General features: G+C 40.5%; 1 protein-coding gene across 2 annotated transcripts in view; it reads right to left on the bottom strand.

Annotated features, from left to right (window-relative positions):
* RARB (retinoic acid receptor beta) overlaps positions 1 to 19,136 on the bottom strand; it is a 204,448-nt gene extending 185,312 nt beyond the window's left edge. Inside the window, exons 1-2 of one of the 2 annotated variants that reach the window (XM_053970722.1) lie at positions 19,100 to 19,136; positions 6,576 to 7,064 (exon numbers count right to left, since the gene is read on the bottom strand). In XM_053970722.1, the coding sequence (XP_053826697.1) occupies positions 6,576 to 6,753 (178 nt within the window). In that variant the 5' untranslated portion in view covers positions 6,754 to 7,064; positions 19,100 to 19,136. Of the gene's footprint in view, positions 1 to 6,575; positions 7,065 to 9,571; positions 9,640 to 19,099 lie in introns of those variants that run through there. The other variant, XM_053970716.1, reaches the window with a different exon arrangement.
* Between the last annotated feature and the right edge of the window lie 2,008 nt (positions 19,137 to 21,144).

Genomic DNA, 21,144 nt, shown 5'->3' with positions numbered 1-21,144 from the left:
CTAAGCATACACCTTCAGAAAGAAAGCTGGCAAATCAAAAGTTTTTAGTATAATGAATTATTACACTATTAGCAATTTCAGAAGATTGCACCTATTGATTTGATTGGAAAGACATCAGATATTGAAATAACTCTGCTGCCACCTTGACAAACCCAAAGCCTGGCGTTACATTCCTTTTGAACATGGATGGAGGAAGTGACACCAAACACACCATCACTAGGTGGAAGGGCAACAGAGGAGTCACCCCAAGTGAACCAAAAATGGGGAGCTACAACAAACCCTTCGTTCTTCATTCCTGACATTCCCAGTACTGGGAGCTACTGGGTGTTATTTTCGTTGAGCGAGAGCAGAGAAGAAGGTCATTTGCAATACTCCACAGAAATGTATTTCCAGCCTTAGGCAAGATGGCATTTTGTTGGGGAATTTCCCTGTTTTGGGAAAGGAAGGAAGGAGCAATTCTATGACAGCTGCTATTTGACTTCCAAACACCAGGCTCCTTCAGACCACGGCATGTCTACGAGGGATGCGCAGAGCCGTTACGGAGCACATGCCAGTATTGCACCACACGCTTTCCCTGCCAGAGCAGATAATTTCTAAATTTGGCTTCCTCCCAGGAAGCACATTCCTGTCCATACACACCCAGACTGATTTCTCACAGATGAGCATACTGCCCACTAAGATCTGAAGTGGGCTGTATCCACAGGGTGCTGAGGACCCACCCTGGCAGGGCAGTGGTGTGGCAGGAGTCACTAGCTGCACTGAGTAGAGAGGAGCTCCTGGTTTGTTTGAAAGTGGCAATACTGAAAAAGAAGCTACAACATGAAAAGGCAAATTTAAATTTTTGATAGTTTCTGATGAACTAGAATCCGAAAATGACAATGTAACATAGTTTCAATAATCAAAGCATGGATGGTTTCAAGCTGCACAAAGAGCTCCACCAGGAAAAAAATCCATAACATGACATAGAGCAAGAACTGAAAAGAAATGGTGGTTTCCAGGGTCATGAGTGGTATGTGCAGGGTATCATCTGGACATTGCTCCTCAGACTTGACAGCATGAGGCAACATTAGCTGCGGCTAAGAAATCTGAGATTCATGTTCTGTTTACCCCCCTCTTTCTGAATGCAAACACATGTTCTGTCTTTCCAATAATGATGGACAACACATGCACTGAGTAGGTACACTGAAAGTCATCTGTTAATTGCATATACATGTAAATGACCACACAGCAAGCTTTCCCAGAGAGACAGGACTGGAAAAAAGGGAGGCAGTTACACTAAGAATAGACGCTGTGAAAAAAAGCTCAGAACAACAGAATCAAATGAGGTTGATTCATGTATTTTTTTCCTAATTCAATATAATTATTATAATACTATTTTAGATCATTCCAGAATGTCAGAGTGATGAGGAGGGTTTTTTTCAGTCCATTACAGATAGCACTTGCCTCAGTAACTATGCCAATGGAAGAAAATCCATCATATACTAACCATACTCCAATCTCCAATAGGAATATTCCCCATTTTGTGAGGTAAAGTGAGATGTGGGAGTCCTTGACCTTCTGAGTAATTAAGGGAAACAGAGACATTCTTGTTTTTATTAGAGACACACTAAACTATTTGAAAATAATTTGAATAGCTGGAGAATTAGTGTATTTGCCTGCTCATGAGTAGTGCAGATAGTTTAGAGTTCTCTTGGGGGCAACACATCGTAATGAATATCTGCTATTCATATTTAATGCAATCTGCCAAAGAGTGCTTTTGGGAGGACTTTCTGTGTCAATATAATGATTAACAACAGGACTGGAAAAGTAAATGAATTCCTGCAATGGGTGGGGCTGGCAAAAAGTATCTTGCAGTACTATACCAGTTACACTGGATTTAACTGTACTTTTTTAATGATACCAGTGGAAAATCCATTCCCCAGGGAGGGAAAAAAAAAAGAAAGCAATCTTTAAGATGAAGTTCAAGTAGTAAATAATTGCATTAATAGAAGGAAAAACAATTCCAGCAGAAAACAATGCCCAAAACAACAATCTGCCTGTCCTGAGCATGTCTGAAAAGCCTGATGTGTAATACTGACTAATAAATAAAATAATTAGTATTTACAAAGCACAACCAGAAATAATGTTGTAGGTGCTTCCTTGTCTATCTCTTTGAGTTCCTCAGATGATCTTACTTTCCGTACATTTTCTCATATTTTGAAGACTTACATAAAACAGAACATAAAGTCTTTTATTCTTCACAATACACTTTTAAAACACCCCAGACAGAAAAGATTGAAAAAGTTTGGCTAAAATACAATGAGTGACCTTAATATGGAATTTTCTCCATTGCATCCCAACAGTCCTCTAAATAACACATTCAGATTACTTTTTTCCAAGCTATGTGGATGAAGCAACCTTACTGAATTTATATAAGTTCCAGGACATTCTCGTACCAGACTGACTGCTCTTCCCTGCCCCTTATCAAGCTACTCCTATTCCTCCCTTGCAATAAATGGAAGGGGGGATATCAAGGATTTGAAGGTTCATGTTGGCAGCCTGAGGATCAAAATGTGGGGTGGGGGTTAGAGGTAGAATATGGGGGTGCTCCCACCAAATGCCATGGGCAACACAAATCACCTGGTTCAAACAAATGCTCAAGCCAAGCAGAAAGGGAACTGCCAAACAAAGTGTTTTATTATTTAGTGGTTCCCACTGTGGTTATTGTCCAGATCCTTTTTTAATGTGGTCTAGGATACACTCAGGGATTCCTTTCATTAGCTCAGCATTAGCTCAGATTAAGCTTTTTCCTCCAGCTACACCAACTGGCTTTCTTATGTAGTGGTATTTAGCTGTGTAAACTAATTCTGTAAAACACATTGGGGTGAAGTTATGTTACAGGAACCAGTCTTGCAAAGATACTCTATAAACAACCAGCAGGGCTTCATCTTCCCCATGCTGATATTTGCTTGTGAAACTGCAACATCACTATGGACCTTGCAGTTCCATCAGTCATAACATATAGGCAGCACTTTCCTCACCAGTTTTCAACTCCATGGATATACTACAATGATCCATGTGGCTTTTACATACCTGCCTTCTCAAATTTCAGGTGGTCATTCTCTTAGTTAGGGATGTTTTCTTGGAGTTTGGGAGTTTTTGTAAGACTTATTTTCATAATAATTAATCTTTTTCCACAAATTAAAATGTGTTGCTACAGCCACACAACAGATGTTTTATAAAGAAGGTAGACTCTTCTAAAGCTGGTATCCTCACGTCGTGACAGCTGCCTTACTGACCTCTGGCAGCAGCATTAGGTTTCATGATGGCCAGATGGGGCCTGACCCTTCTTCCAGGGCTGATGGAGAGTGATGCCACTCAGAAACAAGAATTGCCTGTGTGACTGCTACTCACCTGAACTTAAGGTGGTTTTACTTTAATAAAATGTCATGTAACAATATTTGCCCATATTTATTTATTTATTCCTCCCCAAAATATTTCACAAGTCTTCTATGATTTTCCTATTGCAAACATGTCGGGCTCTGTAGAACTTCTGTCCATTTCCCATAGCTGCTCTGAGTCTGGCAAAGAACCAAAACCTCTTGGTCTACAACAGGCTGGTACATGACCCAAAAAGCAGAGGAATGCTTCCAGTTCTGCTTTCTCTCACCATTTCTAAATGAGGTAAGCAGTAACCTCCTGAAACCATCTCTGCTGCGTAGAAGAAACTCCTCATTCATTAATGTGGCCAGGGAAGCCTGCGTGCCACCTGATGTCAAGAGTGAAGATGTCTGCTGTGTGCTCCACTGGGTAACACAGCAGTAGGTAAATCAATCAGACTTCACAAAAGTAATGATCTTCTTGACCGTGGTCTTGTTCGATGCTAATGCATGGCTCACGTACCCCGTAAAAGTGGGTTTTTTCATCCTCTGACCTCTCTAGCACTGCGACCAGACCTTCAATTATTAAGTATTTTGCACTATGTATCTCAGTATAAAAACAGAAGCCGAGCCACAGGTCACAGAGGCGACAGCATTATTAACATCAATGAAACTAAATCACTCCATCCTGAGCATTTATGGCAAGCCCCTTGTGCTCAGACAATTCATGCGCCTAAGATGTACTGTTGTCTGTTTCATGGGACTGGAGATACCAGCCCCAACTGTGGATTAAGATAACTTAATGCAACTTGATATAAGGTTATTCTGCCATCATTAAAAGTGTATAACCAAGACAGAACAAAATAAAACTAATACAAAAGCTCAAATGGCAATAATTTTGAACAAAAGCTGTTGAACAGCATTGTTTTATAAAGATTAAAGAGTTCTTTATAACATTCCTGTTATGTAAAGTCATTTCTATTGGATTTTACATGAATGAAAAGAATCTGGAAGATAAATAGTACAATAGATTCAAGCATGTAAAGAGCACTGGTTTGTCCAACCTTTAATTTTTTCTGGTCTTTTCAAGAGAGTTCCATATTACTACACCACACAGCATAAATTCTAACTTTAATAGAGACCATCAATCATACTGCCTCTGGCCTATGCAGAGAAAATAAACAAATAAACAAACAAAACAAAATCTACAATGGAGAACAGAACCCTGAAATACAACCCAAAGCTCAACCTGCATGCTTCCAAGAACTTGTCCCTATAAATCCAGCGATATAAACCTCAAGTTCCAGAATCAGAAGTCTACAGAGTGTTGACAGTACAGGTATGAAAACAGAGAAGTACAAACCAAAAGAGTCATCCTGTGGACTATGTCTCAAAAAAAATTCTCACTCAAGTCACCCTCCTTCCTATCTTGCCAATTTTAGCTGGTATTTGCAAACCCTATCGCCTTGAGCTATGCACAAAATCTGGCAGGCTTTTGTACTCGGTCACACAGAGCCAGTGCTGCAAAGCACCTCCACAAAAATACTGACCTGAAAATGCTGGGACCAGGGCATAAAGACACAAACTCCAAGATTTAGAAGTAGGCACTTATTTTGCATATTGACAGAAATTCATACTAAGCAATACTCTTCTGAGAGGCTGAGTACTGACTGGTTTATTAATCATTAATAATGCATCAGCAACACAATAAAGCATCAGTCTTAATTCCACAGGAATAATTCATAGAAAAGAAAAGCTCTACATTGCTGATCATATGATTTTGGTAGAAAGTGCATTGTTCCACACATCTGCTGTTTAGTCAAGACTTCTCATATTCAACAGCCGCAGTAATGTATTTAGACAAGCATCTTCAACAACAAACTCATCTCCAAAGCTGTATATATCTGGGTTTCCTGAGTGATAAATACACGAATCACCCACTGCAAAGACCTGCAGAGATGTATCTTGTCTAAGTGATCCTACTTAGAAAGTTTGTACCTGGGACAGCTTTGTTTGGAACCACTTAAACACATATAAAACTAAGACCAAGCAGAAAGCATGCCTGTCATAAGGCAAAGAAAAAACTTTGCCCAGCTAATACACTCAGCAGTACTGCATGTAGAACTGTCATAGTTTCGGCTGGGAAAGTTAATTTTCTTCCTAGAAGCAAGTAGAGTGCTGTGATTTTGGGATTGAGTATGAGAATAATGTTGATAGCAACAACTAAAGCATCACTGTGTTAAGTAGTGCTTACCCTAAGCCAAGGGCTTCTCAGTTTTCCATGCTCTAACAGTGAGGAGGTGCACAAGGAGCTGGGAGGGAGCACAGCCAGGACAGCTAACCCAAACAGGGCAAGGGATATTCCATGAGGTAAAATGCCATCCCTAGTATATAAAGGTGGGGGGGGTTGGCCAGGAGTTGCCGATGGCTGCTTGTGCTGGGCATCTGTCAGCAGGTGGTGAGCAACTGTAGTGAGCATCTCTTGTCTCTCCTGGGTTTTACTTCTCTCTCTCTTTTTGTTGCCTTCCTTTTGACTGCAATTATTCTGTTATCTTATTTCAATATTAAGTTGTTCTTATCTCAAACTATGGGTTTTACCTTTTTTTCCCCTCCTCAATACTCTTCCTCATCCCACTATGGGGGAAAGGAGATGTGAGACAGCAGCTGTGCAATAGTCAGTTGCTATCTGGGCTTAAACCACAAAAAAACCTCAACCACAGACTCAAGGGCTCGTTCTGCAGCCACAGGTAGCTCACAGATACCAGTTGACCAGTGGACTGCTCTTTAGAAGCTGCACATGAAGAAAAGAGCTACTTATGGAAGAAAACTAAAGCAGTTTTAATAACTGTGCAACTTCAGAGGATTCTATACAGAAGAATCATCACCATTCATGATTACAGAAAGGTCAATTTTTCCTTAAAAGCAACACTGGATTCTGCAGCTAATATAATAATGCAGCATATACCAAAATGCATAGCAGGTTTTGTCACTCTTGGTTTCCATAGCTCTGGCATGCCATAAAGTTGGCCTGTTTATTTTTATAAAAAGAAAAGGAAGTGAAAATGGTATTTCAAAACAAATACATGCTCTTTGCCCAAGTAAAATACATCATAGATGAACAACTGCAACCACTCCTGATATAATTTCAGAATGAACGTGATCAGTCTTTATTAGAGGACAGCTGGTCAATAAAAGGTATTAATACCAAGCACTTACTTGCAGGTGATGGGGTGCTGCATCCACTAGTTGGTGGGTGACTCTGGAGTCCATGGAGGGAAGGTAGTGACAGTCCACCAATGACTGGAGGAAAAAGTAAGGGATATGGTGCTGCTGGATAGTGAGTCATATGTCCATTCACGGCCGGTACTGGACATGTGCGGCTACTGGTTGTCATGTTAACACCTCACAGTGAACAGCTATTACGTTGCATCACTCCAGACCAAAAAATTAGGTACCTCAAATTATGAATGACGAGGGCTGTCAAGCCTGAAGGTACAGCTTAAGCTGGATTGTGTGATGATTCACTATATCAGGTCCATCCTATATTTCATCACTGCTTCCTACTGTTCTCTCTTCTAGGACATCCTTGCTCTGCAGACTGTGAATAGAAAGTCTTCTTACTCTATATCAGGGTGCAGTTCAGTTGCTTATACAAATGTTTCTCTGGGAGCCCAGTTGCTCTCTACAGATGCACACTGACACAGTCTGGGGGAAGAAAACAATATATTGATTAAAATATACATATCTTTAAAATGTGCACATAGAAGAACCTTTTTTTCTCATTGTTATTTTTGTTAAATTACAATTTATTATTATCAGCATCCCACGAGATCAGCTCATGTAAAACTCTCACCCTATTACTGAAGATAACAGCAGAACACCCATTAAGCTGATTTCCCTGCATGATGTGCAACACCAAAAGCTATTTCTGGTGTGACGCAGTCTTGTGGTGAAAACTGCCAGATTTAAAACCAATGCATCAATAATTACCTGAAATACTGATGCTGGGGGAGAAAAATAAGCAACATCTGAAAAATTTCCCTGTGTATGAAAACTTTCAGTGTCCCCCTAAAAGCTACAGATGGATTGGCACTGAAGAGGCTCTCAACTCCCTTCAGTGCCATGGCTCAGGCAGGGCACTGAGGCATGCACCTGACGGCAATTTTGAGTTGGGCTGTTAAAGAGGCAATTGGTTTAATAAAGACGGTTTTCACAAAGAATAGTTAGTTTATTATCCCTTAGGAAACACCTCACTAATGGTTTTCTATTTTTTTTTTCCGAGGGGTAGGGGGAACTGCCCAAACAATCAAGCACCCATTATTTCATAATCTGGGTGAGTGACATGAGTCAATACACTGCAGTACACTGCTCCTGTGCTCTGCTAGGGAACTTGCTTGCCCTCATGACCACCATCTTCAAAGTCATCCAGAGCTCCACACATCTTCCTCAGTGTTTCACCCTAACAGTCACCACCTTTCAAGGGGTCCTTATTTTTTTCAAGCTCTGTACCAAAAGCCTCAGGCTGAGAACAGGATTGTGATATTCCTGCCATAGCAGTGCAAGTCTATGTAAAGAAAATGGCTGGTGGCCTCTGAGTCAACCTGCTGGTGCAACACCAGTACATGCTACTGGTGTCTTACTGGGAAGGCTGCAGCCACTTCCATATTGCAAACACTGCTCCTGTAGCTACTCATGCAGTTCTCCAGGCAAAAGCCAGTGAGTGCTGTAGCCAGCACCTGAGCTCACCCTGCACGAGAGTTTACTCATCTCCTCCAACACACACTGTAGAAGGAAGACAGTAGGAGCCACAGAGCAAACTCAGCGACCCAAAAGTAAGACAGTCCACGGCTGACTAAAGCTTTGTTTCCTGAGACAATGACTACACTCTTGCATCTGCCACAGTCAGTGATCAGTAACCACATCCACCACTATATAGCACTTTTATCTGTAATTCTTTGAAATTATAGCCTGAAACCAAAGGCAAGAGGATTTTTGGGTGGGAAAACAAAGGAGTGGTGAAATGATGTGTCAAGGTCACAAAGCAAAACTGCTGCCAGAGGAGGAAAACTGTGACAACACAGTACTGACTATCACTGCTGCTATTCAGCACACCAGTTGTTGGTAAGAATTCAAATGAGCAAGGAGAGAAAAGAAAAAAACCCAACTTGGGTGCATATGTTTGCCTGTCAGAAAGCAGCGGAGTATTTCTGCTCTGTGTGGAATACCAGCAAAGGTTACCAGCTGTGCATGTTGTCAGACAGCAGCTTCTGCTGAGTGCAGCCTGCTTGGGGATAACTGAAATGTAGCTTGTAAGTATTTGATAACTGTATAAATTATGCACAAAATGCCTTTAATGGTAATGGATGCAAACCTATGCAGAGATGAGGCTGTAAGAAGGGGATACAGCAAGCAAAGGCACAGCTGCTGGCCAGGCTGAGCTCAAGGACCACATACCTGGAGACCAGTGAAACCAGGCAGATCTTTTGAGGGAGTCCCAGCAGCTAAAATACATTGACTCACTAGCAACACAAAATGAGATGAACCATCTCTGGTGTCTGTTTTACCTAGCTAAGGCTTTATGAAGCTTAAGAGACAAGGAAAGTCAAGTATCAAAGGAACACGTGAAGTTTTATAAAGCAATTCCACAAAAGCTGGCAAAAATACCACACTTCTAAGTGTTTGCAAAAAAAAAAAAAAAAAAAAAAAGAACAGGAGAGGGATGCTGATGAATACCAGCCCTAAAAATGTGTGCATTAAATTAAACACAGAACAAGGTCATCTATTTTTAAATGATGTAGGGCTTGGAAACAAAATTCATCTTATAAAACTATCTAATACCTTCAATTATATTTCTATTAGCCAGAAAAATGCAGAGCTCATCATAACTTAAAAACGTTCCCAGAACCACATCAAATATATTTGCATATTTAACTGAAAAGTATTGAGAAAAAGGCAATTCCTTCAGGACAGAGGGGGAAAAAGGCACTCAGGAAAACTCTTTGGTCAGTTCTTCATTACTGAAGGAACATGATCTGTGATTGAGCTGATGATGACAGTACACAGCAGTATTATATCTCCTCAGTATAAAAATACATATATTTAACAGTGCCAAAACTAGGTTATAATCATATAGTTTTAGATGCTTATAATTTTACATGAGATGTAATTATAAACTGGAATTACTACATGAAAGTAAGTTTTTCTTGCCTTACTCAAAAACCACCTTCCTTTCACCACTCATGGCCAGAAATTTCCTGCAGATAGCTGTGCTGGAGATAAGCCTTCACAACTTGCTCCTCTTCAGAGTTCTTCAGAAATTTACTTTCCATAGGCAGAGAGAGAAGACATGTAAAAGTCTTCTAGAGTATCGTGTAGAAGTCATGATAGTCTAAACAGTGTATCATTTGACTCCAAGCTGTGTTCCTTGGGAGCACCAGGTTGTTCACATAGCTGAACATCTATGTGATGGTCAAGAAGCAAATTGTGGGCAGATAGCTAGATATCAGCAGCTCCAGCTTCTTGTAAAGGAGCTAATGCCACTCGTGTTCTATGGTTACCTAGGAACTTCAAGTCACCAGCTCTGCTAACAGAGATTACAGACCCATCACCTTCATCACTGCACAGCAGAGGACATCCCAAAGTAGAAACTGCTGCAGAACAGGAAACCAAACAATCAGCTTTCCCATTCACACCAGTTCCATGGCACAACTCCCATGACACATTTCACTCATGTATCACCAGATGGGACACATTCTCACTGTGATGGACCTAACACTGGACATCAGCCGGAGATGTCTAGGCTCCATGTGATTCCAAGGTGAAAACATCTCTTTTGCCTGACTAAACCTGTACCATAGCTCAAACATTGTACAGCTGTCAGCAGTGTGAAGGAGATTTTCCTTTGTTGTCATTTGCTATGGTAAATACCCATAGCAACAGCATGGATTTCTGCCCTGGAGGCAGAAGGCAAAATTTTCAGAAAATGGCTGTGACCAAGGGACTTCAGAGGATATCCTCAGCATACAATGAAAATCCTCTTCCATAGACTTCTCCTTAGTGACTGTTCATGAGTACAAGGCCCTCAGTACAAGCAGTATGGAAAAGCATCATACAGAAAAGTTCCTTTGAATGTCCACCAAGAGATGATCACACTGTGCACTACTTTGCATTGAACAGCAGCCAATGACTTTTCTTTGACAGAACATATACCTCCTCCTTTTTGGTTTTTACAGGTCTTTTATTGACTTGACTTCAGTGATAAAGTAGATGGCCACAGGGGAAGGAGGCTACAGTAGCTCTAGTGCAGAGCAGAATATTTATCAGCTGCAGTTAATGCAGCAGGTGTATCTGTCTCTTCCATATTTCTTCTCAATGTTTGTGGACCTGAGAAGAAATTTAAAACTACCAAATTTTCACATATAAGCTTCAAATTTTATTGGATAAAGAGTAACCCAACTTTTCTTATTGTCTCTTAATTTCCCCATGCATTTTGCACAGGCTTGACTACAGAAAACAGCTTTGCTCTTCAGACATCTGTCATTTCTCCTGAAATATATTAAATGTATTGAGCCTCATTCCTTATATTGCTATTTAGCTTCCATTTGGTAACAATATTTGGTATTACTGTACCATAACTCATCCTTCTGAATTTTTCATTTGTATAAGATTTATTTGAATGCCTAAAATCCCTTTGCTGTTACAGGTGACTTTGATGCTCATCAACAGCTGGACAGGCAAGAAGCCAAGGTAGGAGGCTTGGCCAATTGTTCTGTGTCAGTAGGAAGGTTACGCTCTGTCCTCCCTTTTGCCAACAACACCCCAATTCCACATTCCTCTTCCTCCCCTCTCACTAGCCATAGCAGGGAATTAAATTGTCAGCATTACAAGTAAAGCAGGATTTTTGTGGTTTTTTTCTTCCTTCACTTCTGAAAAGGTCACTGGGGAGTTCTGCCCTACCTATGGTAATGTTTGAAATTCAGCAGTCATTTTAAGATATCCATGATGTATCATCCAGAAAACTTTTAAGCTAAATCTCCCATCCTCACAGCTTTCTGCCACAGCAGACTGCATTGCTCTTCCTTTACAGCTGGGGGACAAAACCAGGAATGCAGAAAAAGCACCCCAACAGGAGGACATGTTCTTCACAGAGCCAGGCACTTGGGAATTTGCTTCTCCAAGCCCTCGGTCTGCAACACTGCTGTCCCCAAAGTTTCCAGGGTCACAGAGGAAGTCTCTTCTAAGTTCATTTCCCATTTTCCTGCCAATGCCAAACCCCCCACCCCTCCCTTAAATCTTAGGCTAAAACAGGAACCTCTGGACTGGGAGGGCAGCCTGGGCAGTAAGACAGGAGAGGCAAGTTGCTCTTCTCAGAGAAACAAAAACAATTTCAGAGAAATTCTGCATATAAAACCTTTCAACAATATATTACCTGTTTTCCCCAAGGGACAGAGTTGATGGAGTTCTTTCTTATTTATTAGCTGGCTCCAAGACATATTCTAATGCTGTTTACAAAACAAGTCAAGTTTTGAGAACCCATACTGTATTTAATGTATAGTTTGTATTGAAATTCCTGATTATGCATATGCTTTCTATTATGCTGGCTGATGGTGTTGCATTCAGCAGTACTGAATAATTCAGCAGATTTAGCACGACTCAAGTGTAAATCAGTCAGATCCAGTAACACGATAACCACACTGCCTTTAACCTCTTAAAAATGCATGGAAACTTTTATTTCATAAAGAGGCTGTACTCCGTTCTGCACCAGTTTTCACTGACTGCGAGATGTTGCATTTTTGTTTTCATGGCTATCCAACGAGATTTAATTAAACAATAAACTAGTTACCGTGGCAGAAGTAAAAAAAAAAATAAAAAAAGCCTTTGGAGTGTTATGTTTCCTTTATTAGCATAGTGATGTGAAACTAAACAGAAAAAGCAATCTAATAACAAACATTCCTTTGAGAAGGGCTCTGGGAGCAAAAGGACATCCACTTATTGTTCAGCCCATCCCATTGGTCCATATACGGCAATAAAGGTACAATAGAAGGAAACAGGAAACAGACTGGCACATCTGCATTATCTTATTAGAGGCTAATGGATATCTGAGAGGAACATGCATCTGATGCTGAATAGTCTGTACCAATCTCCGAAGCAATTACTCTTAATTAGTGGATTCTGTTTATAGATGGAACTTAGTGTACCCTTTTGTATCAAAGAGATGCAGGCATCTGGAGAGAGATATGGTTTTCTTAAAGGGAAAGCATTGCAGCACAATGTGAGGGTCGGGCTGGGTTTTGGTTGGGGTTTTGGTTTTTTGGGGTTTTTTTGAGTTTTTTTTCTTTGCAAATAAAAGTTCTCTGAAGCATAGCATATTCTACTGTATTATTAATCAAAAGAGCATGCTGGTTTAAAAAAAGTTAAGGGGGGAAAAAAAAGACCATACTCTTAATCTCAAACTCTGAAAGTAAACACAGAAAGCTAATACTCGTATATGAATTATATGACAAAAACCACTTTGATGATAAGCAAATAAACAACTGAACCTAAAATTTCCAACCGCTGGCCAAAAAGCTTAAAATAGCAGCTTAAGTCAGAAGAACAACATCTGCATTTTGTATCTGCCAAGTCTGCAGCCAAAAAAAGTAAACCACTCTATATGACCAGATGCATGAATAAAAAAGAAAACGCATGAAACAGAACTTCAAAGTCAGTTTATTGAAAAGCAGATCTGCAGCTCTTACATCCTATAACCACAACTGTCACACATTTTCAAATATAGGTGCAAGACTTAAGGAAAGAGGGAGGATAAATTGTTGTAACAGAATTAAGACACTCTTTCTATGACACTTTTCCTGCATCTTGGTATGCAAGATAGCTGTCTGCTGGGGGACTGTGAATTCCTTTTTGTCATAAAACTGACATTTGCAAAACGAGTTTCTGTTTTATTTGGGGTTTTTTCCCCCTGCCATTGTTAAGAGATAATTAATATAATTAATGCAATTGTTGTTTATTTTAAAATCCTATTGGGAAGTAGAAAAAGGAGGGGGGGAAAGCTTCTTTCTCCCTAAGCAGCTATGCTTCAAATTGCCTGCATTGCAAACACTCGCTGATGCATTCCTGAAAAAGAGCAAATCTAAATCTGAAAGGGGAAAAGGGGAAAAAAAAGTGATACACAATGACACCCTTTTATTTACACACCATACAACAGTACCCTGCTGTGCCAACTATTGATTTTAGTGGAACTGAGAGTCCATGTTGGAGAGCAGCAGCTGTGAGTACGTAGCTTGAATCCTCATATGGGAACAATACTCTATAAGCAGAATTACCTATTTCAGCCAACCTTCATGTATAACAACCAACGTTAAAAACACACAGAGCTTACATTTCAAAACCTGAAAGGCGCTATGGTTATTTGTTCCGCAAAGGTTATGGGGGGTTATTAATTTATTTGTGCTAACACAACTAAGAAGTGTGAAGGATTGAAAATCCGTGCTTCATATGTCTGTTATTCTACAGAGATGTTAATTCTGTTCTATACTAACCATATTTAAGATCCTGCCACTGTATCAGGCAATTTCTCATCTTCTCCTGTTGTTTGCTGCTTTAAAGGGCTGTTTGAAACTGAGGTGTGGGGTGGTTGGGTTTCTGGGTTGGGGATTTTTTTTGGTGGAGGGGGTCAGGAGGTTGATTGTTGCCTTTTTTTTTTTTTTTTTTCCTACAGCTATCTGCATTCCATGTTTTTTCTTTCATTACTCAGCAGTTGTCAAAACTATACTGAGAAGTAAAGATAAATGGTTAGGTCAGATGATGGGGTTAACAATTTACTGTGTGTACTGCTCTGAGAGCCAGATATAGTAGAATTGGCTCATGTTTATGTACAGGATGAGAAGTTGATTTCCTGTGCAGTGGCTTTCAATCACCTCTGTGAGGGACTCTCTTGCAGTTTTCTGCAGAAAATTCAAAGGGCTCTGAATACATTTTGTGCTGGTATATAGGACAGTCTGCTTTGTAACTAAATGCATTCCTTACTTAGTCTGTCACATTTGAAAAATCCTGAAGGACTGACAAGGAAAAAAGTTCTCTTTCATCTATGGAAACCAAAGTAAAGGTAACTGGGCTTCCTCCTTCCCGAGTTTAAGTAAACTTGTATGCTTATTATGCTCCCCAAATTTAAAAGCTATTTCTTAATGCTTAAAATTGCTCTTTCAATGGAATCAACCCTTCTGTTCTTGCATAGTCATCTCTGTTATTCCTTATTAACGTTTCCAAGGATGTAAAACAGTAACTCCATACTGAGAATATCCTTCATCAGAGACTATCCCATGTGCTACAGAGGTTTAGGAAATCAGAGATTTGCCAGACCAAAGCTACAGGGCTTTTCTGCAGACTAAACCTGTTTCCTTGTTTCTGCCCATCCACAAAACTCAAAAGGAAAAACAAATCCCTTCTCTCAAATACAATTCAGATGATCCACAAATTAAACAGCACAGGGTAGTTAGCTCTTAAAAAGCGGGTTGGTCCCTCAAGTTACACAGAACCAGAAACTCCAGTAGGAAGCTTTTCCCACTCAAGGTGCTGTGCCTGTTGCTTTAGTTCTCTGACCACATTTTTCCCGCAGGTGTCCTGTGTTCCTGAACAGTTTCTCCCTACAGTTCAGAAAAACAAGACTTGATTTAGCAATCCAAATTATGTGTCTAATGAGATTGTTTTGTTCATAGCTGCTTCTATGTGAGATGGCAACCACAAAGATGAGATATGGTCACTGACAGGACTAAGGAACCTATCCTTAGGGCTCTCCCCTCATCACCAAGTCAAAGAAGGGAAAAAGAATCACAAGTAACAAAAGTAAGCTGCAACCAGCACCAGCATGCTTCTAGGATTTGGGAAGATTTACACAGGCCAACAGGTAGTACCTTAAACTGGCAGCATACTCAACTATCCATGATCCTCATCTATGAAGGAAAGGTAGCATCTCCAGTTAAGTTCAGAATGGAATATGCTCCCTGTCCAGCAAAAATAATCTTCCACTGAACTTTTCCTTAACTGGCAATTAATTGGTCTTTGCCCTTGCCTAGAAGGTACCACAAGATACCATCACACAGATTCCCAGCCAAAGCAAGCTTTTGTGAGAAGAACTCTTGGAAAGAGACGGAAGGCCAAGGGAAGGGAGACTGAGTAAGCAAGAGAAGCCACATTCTGCTGCCTATGTTCAGTAATGTCATCCAATATTATGGGATGTGCAGACATTTGCAAGTATGCCAATCACTTCCCAAGTGGCATTACAGAGAGGAGGAGTGAGGAATCTATCTGAAGCCTCCCCAGCATGCTCTCAGAACACTCATCTTTAACCTTCTAGCTGATGAGAAACATGTCATGGTGACCAACAGCAAATACAGCACTTACCATCGCTGCAACTACTAAAAAGGTCTTATACTGGCTGTTTGTAACTTTTAAGAGGCCTCCGAGATCAGTAAGAGGGGGTCAAGTGATGTTATTGTTTTGGTGACAGACGGAAGATCCCTAGTAAATGATCCCAGTGGCCTGGGAGTTATTAAAAGAATGGAGTACTTAATCAGCTCAGAAGCTGAAGAGGAAAGCAGCTTTGGAGGGCGGTTCCTTGACAGAAAAGTACATTTCTTTGGGAGGCCAACACTCTACAGTCACAACATGCAGTACAGAAACAGGATGACAAGAGATACTTCCTTAAAGAAGAGCACAAAGACATGCAACACCAGTGACAACTTTAACTGGTACTGGTCTCAAACCCCAAATCAATGAAGCCAGGAGTCAAGGAAATGATTCATCAAATGCTCTATGAGTGGCGGGTGCAGAAAACATTAGTTTTGATGGCTTATTCTGAACATCCACATAGGTGACATTAATTACCCACATGGTTATGTTGGGAAAGATCAGGGCAATTTAGACCTGAAGGCTTTGCTGCTAGTATTTTGAATTGCTAGAGATGACTGTCCCAGCACAGAAGCAAATCTCATCTCTCTGCTCAGCCTTAGAGGTATATTCCTGGGAAGTCCTAGTCCTAGCAGAACCACCACAATAAAACAAAGCACCACATCCTCTCCCTGCCTGAGATCATTTGCGTTGTCTTCCTCTGCATGGGCAGGATATCTTTAGTGCTACTAAGGATGTTACTGAGTTGTCAGATTCACCCAGCCTGGATGCCTAGCCACAACTGCAAATATTGTCATTAGACTTGCTTTCACCACCAAATTAAGGTAGAAAACGCTCTACCTCTTTAATTTCTACTTTGTTCAGTATCTGGACAACCAGTAAATACAGATCCTTTTGTGCCCCACTATGGCACAAATGTGCTGCCTGGAAATGCACTGATGGGTCGGTGCAGTATGAGACCTTCACACACTGTGTAAAGAAGGAAACAGACTTCAAGAGTCACCGAGATAAAAAAAAAGATGAGAATAAAATTCTATTTAATTTGGAAAACATGCACTACAGCAGAAGGTTCCGCCTCAGCTCAGCACACTTCACTTTATAAGCCACACAAAGAAGGATCCTGCAAGAATTCACTTAGCTGCAAAGAAAAAAATCTGCTATCTGGAGTAATCTAAACTCATTGTTAGGATAAGCATGTGGATTCAAAAAATGAATAATGTTTATTCGGGAGGCTGTCTGAGAAACCTGAAAGAAGATTTTGTAGAGGTTGTGCATGAATTGTGAAATAACATAGATTTCCCAATCCCCCAAGAGCTGGGAGGCACAACTATGCTCAGGAGGTAGGTTCCATCTGTTAGCAGTCCAGTTTTTTGCACCACAAGGCTGGAAGTTCTACTTCCTCTGAGCTAGAGGAGTTTGCATCCCTGCTGCACCCATTTATCAAGTGAGGATGGTGATCCAAGTGGAAGAGGGGGGAAAAAGAGGGTTCAAGCACTGGTTGTGAACTTTGTTTCTGAAGACCAGTCTGTTGGACTAGAGGTGCATCTATCATCTTAACATCATGGAGGTGTGGACGCTGTGCTAACACAAAATAACTTAACACACATAATTTATCACCTTTTGTTATATACGTCAAGTCTAGTAGTCTGTCTGCTGAAAGGTTCTGCAATTCCTCTGAGTTATTAGAGTCTTCTGTCCTACTTTACCCAGAAGACGACGTTTCTGCTGTCTACGTCAGGCTCCTGAACCTTCACTTATTAGATATCACAAGTTTCAATATATTCCCAGTAAGACTCCCTGAGGGTCAGCAGAATATGCCAGAGGGCTGGTGGAGATTATGAACATCTATTTTAAAACCTCTGTTCTCTGTAGCTCCCTGTCACAGGAACAATGGGGTAGCAAAATTAGGAACAAGCACAGCCATTAACTAGGAGGGGACAAAGCCATAGCATGGATCACAGAACAAAAATAGCATTTTTATTGTCAATATTTTGCTTAACAGGGAGCCAATAAAGCAATTGTAAAATGCTAATAATACGCTGAGATAACACTGCACATGTAAGCACCCTCAGAGCCATCCTCTGAATCATCTGAAAATGTTGCAAAAACCTTATCAGTCAGGTCATAAGGACAGAGGTGCAATAATCAATCACAGTAGCCACAAAACCAGCACATCTTTTCCACATTCTAACATTCAGAAGATCTATGGCACTGGACAGATGGATTACATTGTCAGAAAGACCACCATGAACTATGACCTTACATTTCACATCCAAAAGCAACTAAGAGGAACCTAAACACTGCAAAATTCAAGGAGACTTGTGTCATGGCTGCTAGTCTGCAAGGCAGGACTTCTGATACAACACAAAGGTATTCTTGCAGAGCAAGCGTGTGAGTTAACTGCACAGCAAACATTCCCAACAAACCCTTTTCTGAAAGGACCTTTCCACTGGTAAACGTAAGACAACTTCCCCACTTATGTGGGCAGAGACACCAGCCTGAATTAGCTCATGTTCACGGTGCAGACAGAAGTTGCATGCAGACTCGTAGGGATGGAGACAGGTAATACACCACCATGCAGCACTCAGACCTGCCCAAACCTGCCATCATATTTAAGCATTTCAACCATAAGCCAGATCAAACACTTATCAGGGCAGCATTTAGCTTCTGAATCCATTGGGATCATTAATCTTTCAGCTTCACTTGCAAAGTAATGTATTAAAATAATCAATTTTGAAAAGATTTAAGAAAGTAACAGTGAGCATTTTCATAATTAGGTCATGAGACATGGGTCAAGAGCAAAGCTTTCAAAAACTTTTGGAATCCCCAAGGAGATGGTAAACTTGGCTAACAGTGCAAAGATGATTCCTCCTGTGGAAAGACAATGTGGTTCAGGCAGGGCTTCTTCCAACAAGCCTCCAACCAATTCTGAACCCCCACAAGCAGAACAACAGCAAGAATACTCAGCCTTGGCAACAAGATGCTCATTTCTGCAACCTCCGACCCACACACATCAATAAATGTAAGCCAATAAGAGAAGCAATGCTCTCAAAGCTCCCAGCAGCACCTTTACCCCCATGACAGCAGTCAAGCCCAGTGTGCTGCTGAGTATAAGCCAGCAGACCCATCTCCTGGTACCAACACCATCACCTCTGCTGCATCCTTCATCTGTGCTTACCAGGCTGTGCTGTCTGAGTCACTTTGCAAGGTACTCTGCATTTATTTTCTAAAAAAAACCAAACACCCAGAGCCAGACAGCTGGGCAAGTGTGCATTCCATACCACTTGTTATGCATCTGGTAAATGCCCTTCCCCACTGTAGCAGAATGATCTTACCAAGGCTCTTCCTGCATGATTTTCAGGACAGCAGCCCTTCACAAGTCAGGATCCAGCAGACCAATGCACTACAAAGAACACAGAAGAGTGAGAAACCTGAAAGCCCAGCTGGGCACCCCAGGCTGATAAGACAATCTGATTTAACCATGCAAATACCAGCAACCCAATAGAGCATATCTTGGAACCGGGAACGTTAAGCCAGACATGTCACAACAGAGAGAGCTTTTCTAACAGCACCTGAAGTTCCAGATGCACATTAGGTGAGCAAATGAATTAATCCACAAGAAAAAAAAAAACAAGGAAAAAAAAAAAAAAAAAAAAAAAGAAAAAAATCCCAAGACAAAACAATGGTCTCAGTTACTGAGATAAAGACATTCAAAATCCACTCCTGTCTTTTGTGATTATAATCAGGCCAAAAAAATCTCTAAGTGGAGTAGTCCACTCAGAGACGGCTGAAAGATACATGTTGATTCAAGCACATCTCTCAGTATTATCCCAACTGCATCCTCTTTCCAGCTAATGGTGTCTATGCCAACTGAGGGTCAAACGCCCATTATATGGGGTCTCACAGAGCACCATATGCTAAAGCAAATCTAAAGTAAGCAGAAAAAACCAATTTGTTTCCTCAAAATGATGCATAAGCAAGAGAATGCAATAAAAATGTCAGCTAATGGAAATAACCTCTCAAAATAAGTGACATCTCTAAAGGCTGTCACTTCTTTATGTAAGCCATGGTTCTTGAAGATATTCCACCCATACATCTTTCCAATTCCCAGTGTGGAGTGCATCACTGTGAGATGAAGAGAATAGTGTTGTTCCACGCTGCATATCCAAGTTTATGAAGGAGAGGGGAAGGAGCCAGAAGTGAGAAGAAAAATGACCATGTTGGGTACAGTCACTGCTGATTAATTTGATGACAGATGTGAAGATCCCCCTTTCTCGAATGCCAAGCCCGTGTGCACTGTCAGAGTTCCACAGCAAAAACAGACTGAAAAAAATCCCCTCAGCCTATATAAACAATAAAGTGAAAAGTGACTAAAATGTGTGGAATACTTAGATATTCAAGGACATATTACAATCAACATACCTGACTAATGTCACATGAAAGAATACTCCAAAAAAAAAAAAAAATGATGCAGAGTTCTAATATAGCAAGAGATGGAAGGGATACGGAAGATCATCAAGAAAAAGCACCCTGTGGAATATTATTTTGTATAAACAGCTGCATTTACAACATGGACCATATTCGCACAACCACTCTGCCCCTGTTTTTGCCAGACAAAAACATGTGGTGATTTTTTAATAATATACATCAGAAATCAGGAGATATTTTCCACAGTAATAATGGCAGTTCAGGTGTTAAAGAAAACCACAAGATCCCCTCCCTTCTAACACACTTTGTAATCACAGTAATACCCCTAGACTACAGTTTTACCATGTGTGAGCTATGACAACTTTTTCCTGCATGTATTTGAACAGTAATGATGGGCCTTAATAATAATAAAAAGGAATCAGGTGTATTGTCTTTATTGTGAGAGTATAAGGGGTTTGAAACAGAAAGAAATATCTATTCTTTTGTACAAAGAGGAATGTAAAAATGTAGCCTCTGCATGTCAGATCTAAGCATCAAAGAATAAATGCTTAAAAGTAGAATAATAGGAACATTTGAGAAATGCTGTAGTGAGAACATAAATTCCACCCTAGCATTTGATTTAGTGATAATCCTCCAAAACCAGTTCTGCATCTGATAAATACAGGTTTAAGATCCAGTTGTTGACACATGGTAAGGAAATGAAACACATTCTCCCTATATGAAGTTCACATTTTTCTGGGTGAAACAAAGCACAGTTGTGCCTCATGTGTCTAAGGCACCTTTAAAAGCAGTCAGGAGAACTGGAAGGCATCTACATGAAGCAAGCAGTTTTATCTGACGTGCTAAAAGGATCTGAGTTAAATAGCCTGACTGTCACATCCACTGTTAAGCCTTTGAAAAATAAGGAAATCCAATTTAAGATTTGCGCAACAAACCCAAGGCACACAGTTCC

This window comes from Vidua macroura, chromosome 1 (genome assembly GCF_024509145.1).
Source record: "Vidua macroura isolate BioBank_ID:100142 chromosome 1, ASM2450914v1, whole genome shotgun sequence".
Taxonomy (NCBI): Eukaryota; Metazoa; Chordata; class Aves; order Passeriformes; family Viduidae; genus Vidua; species Vidua macroura.
The sequence above is the reverse complement of the archived record's forward strand: the minus strand, read 5'-3'. Positions and strand labels throughout refer to the sequence as shown.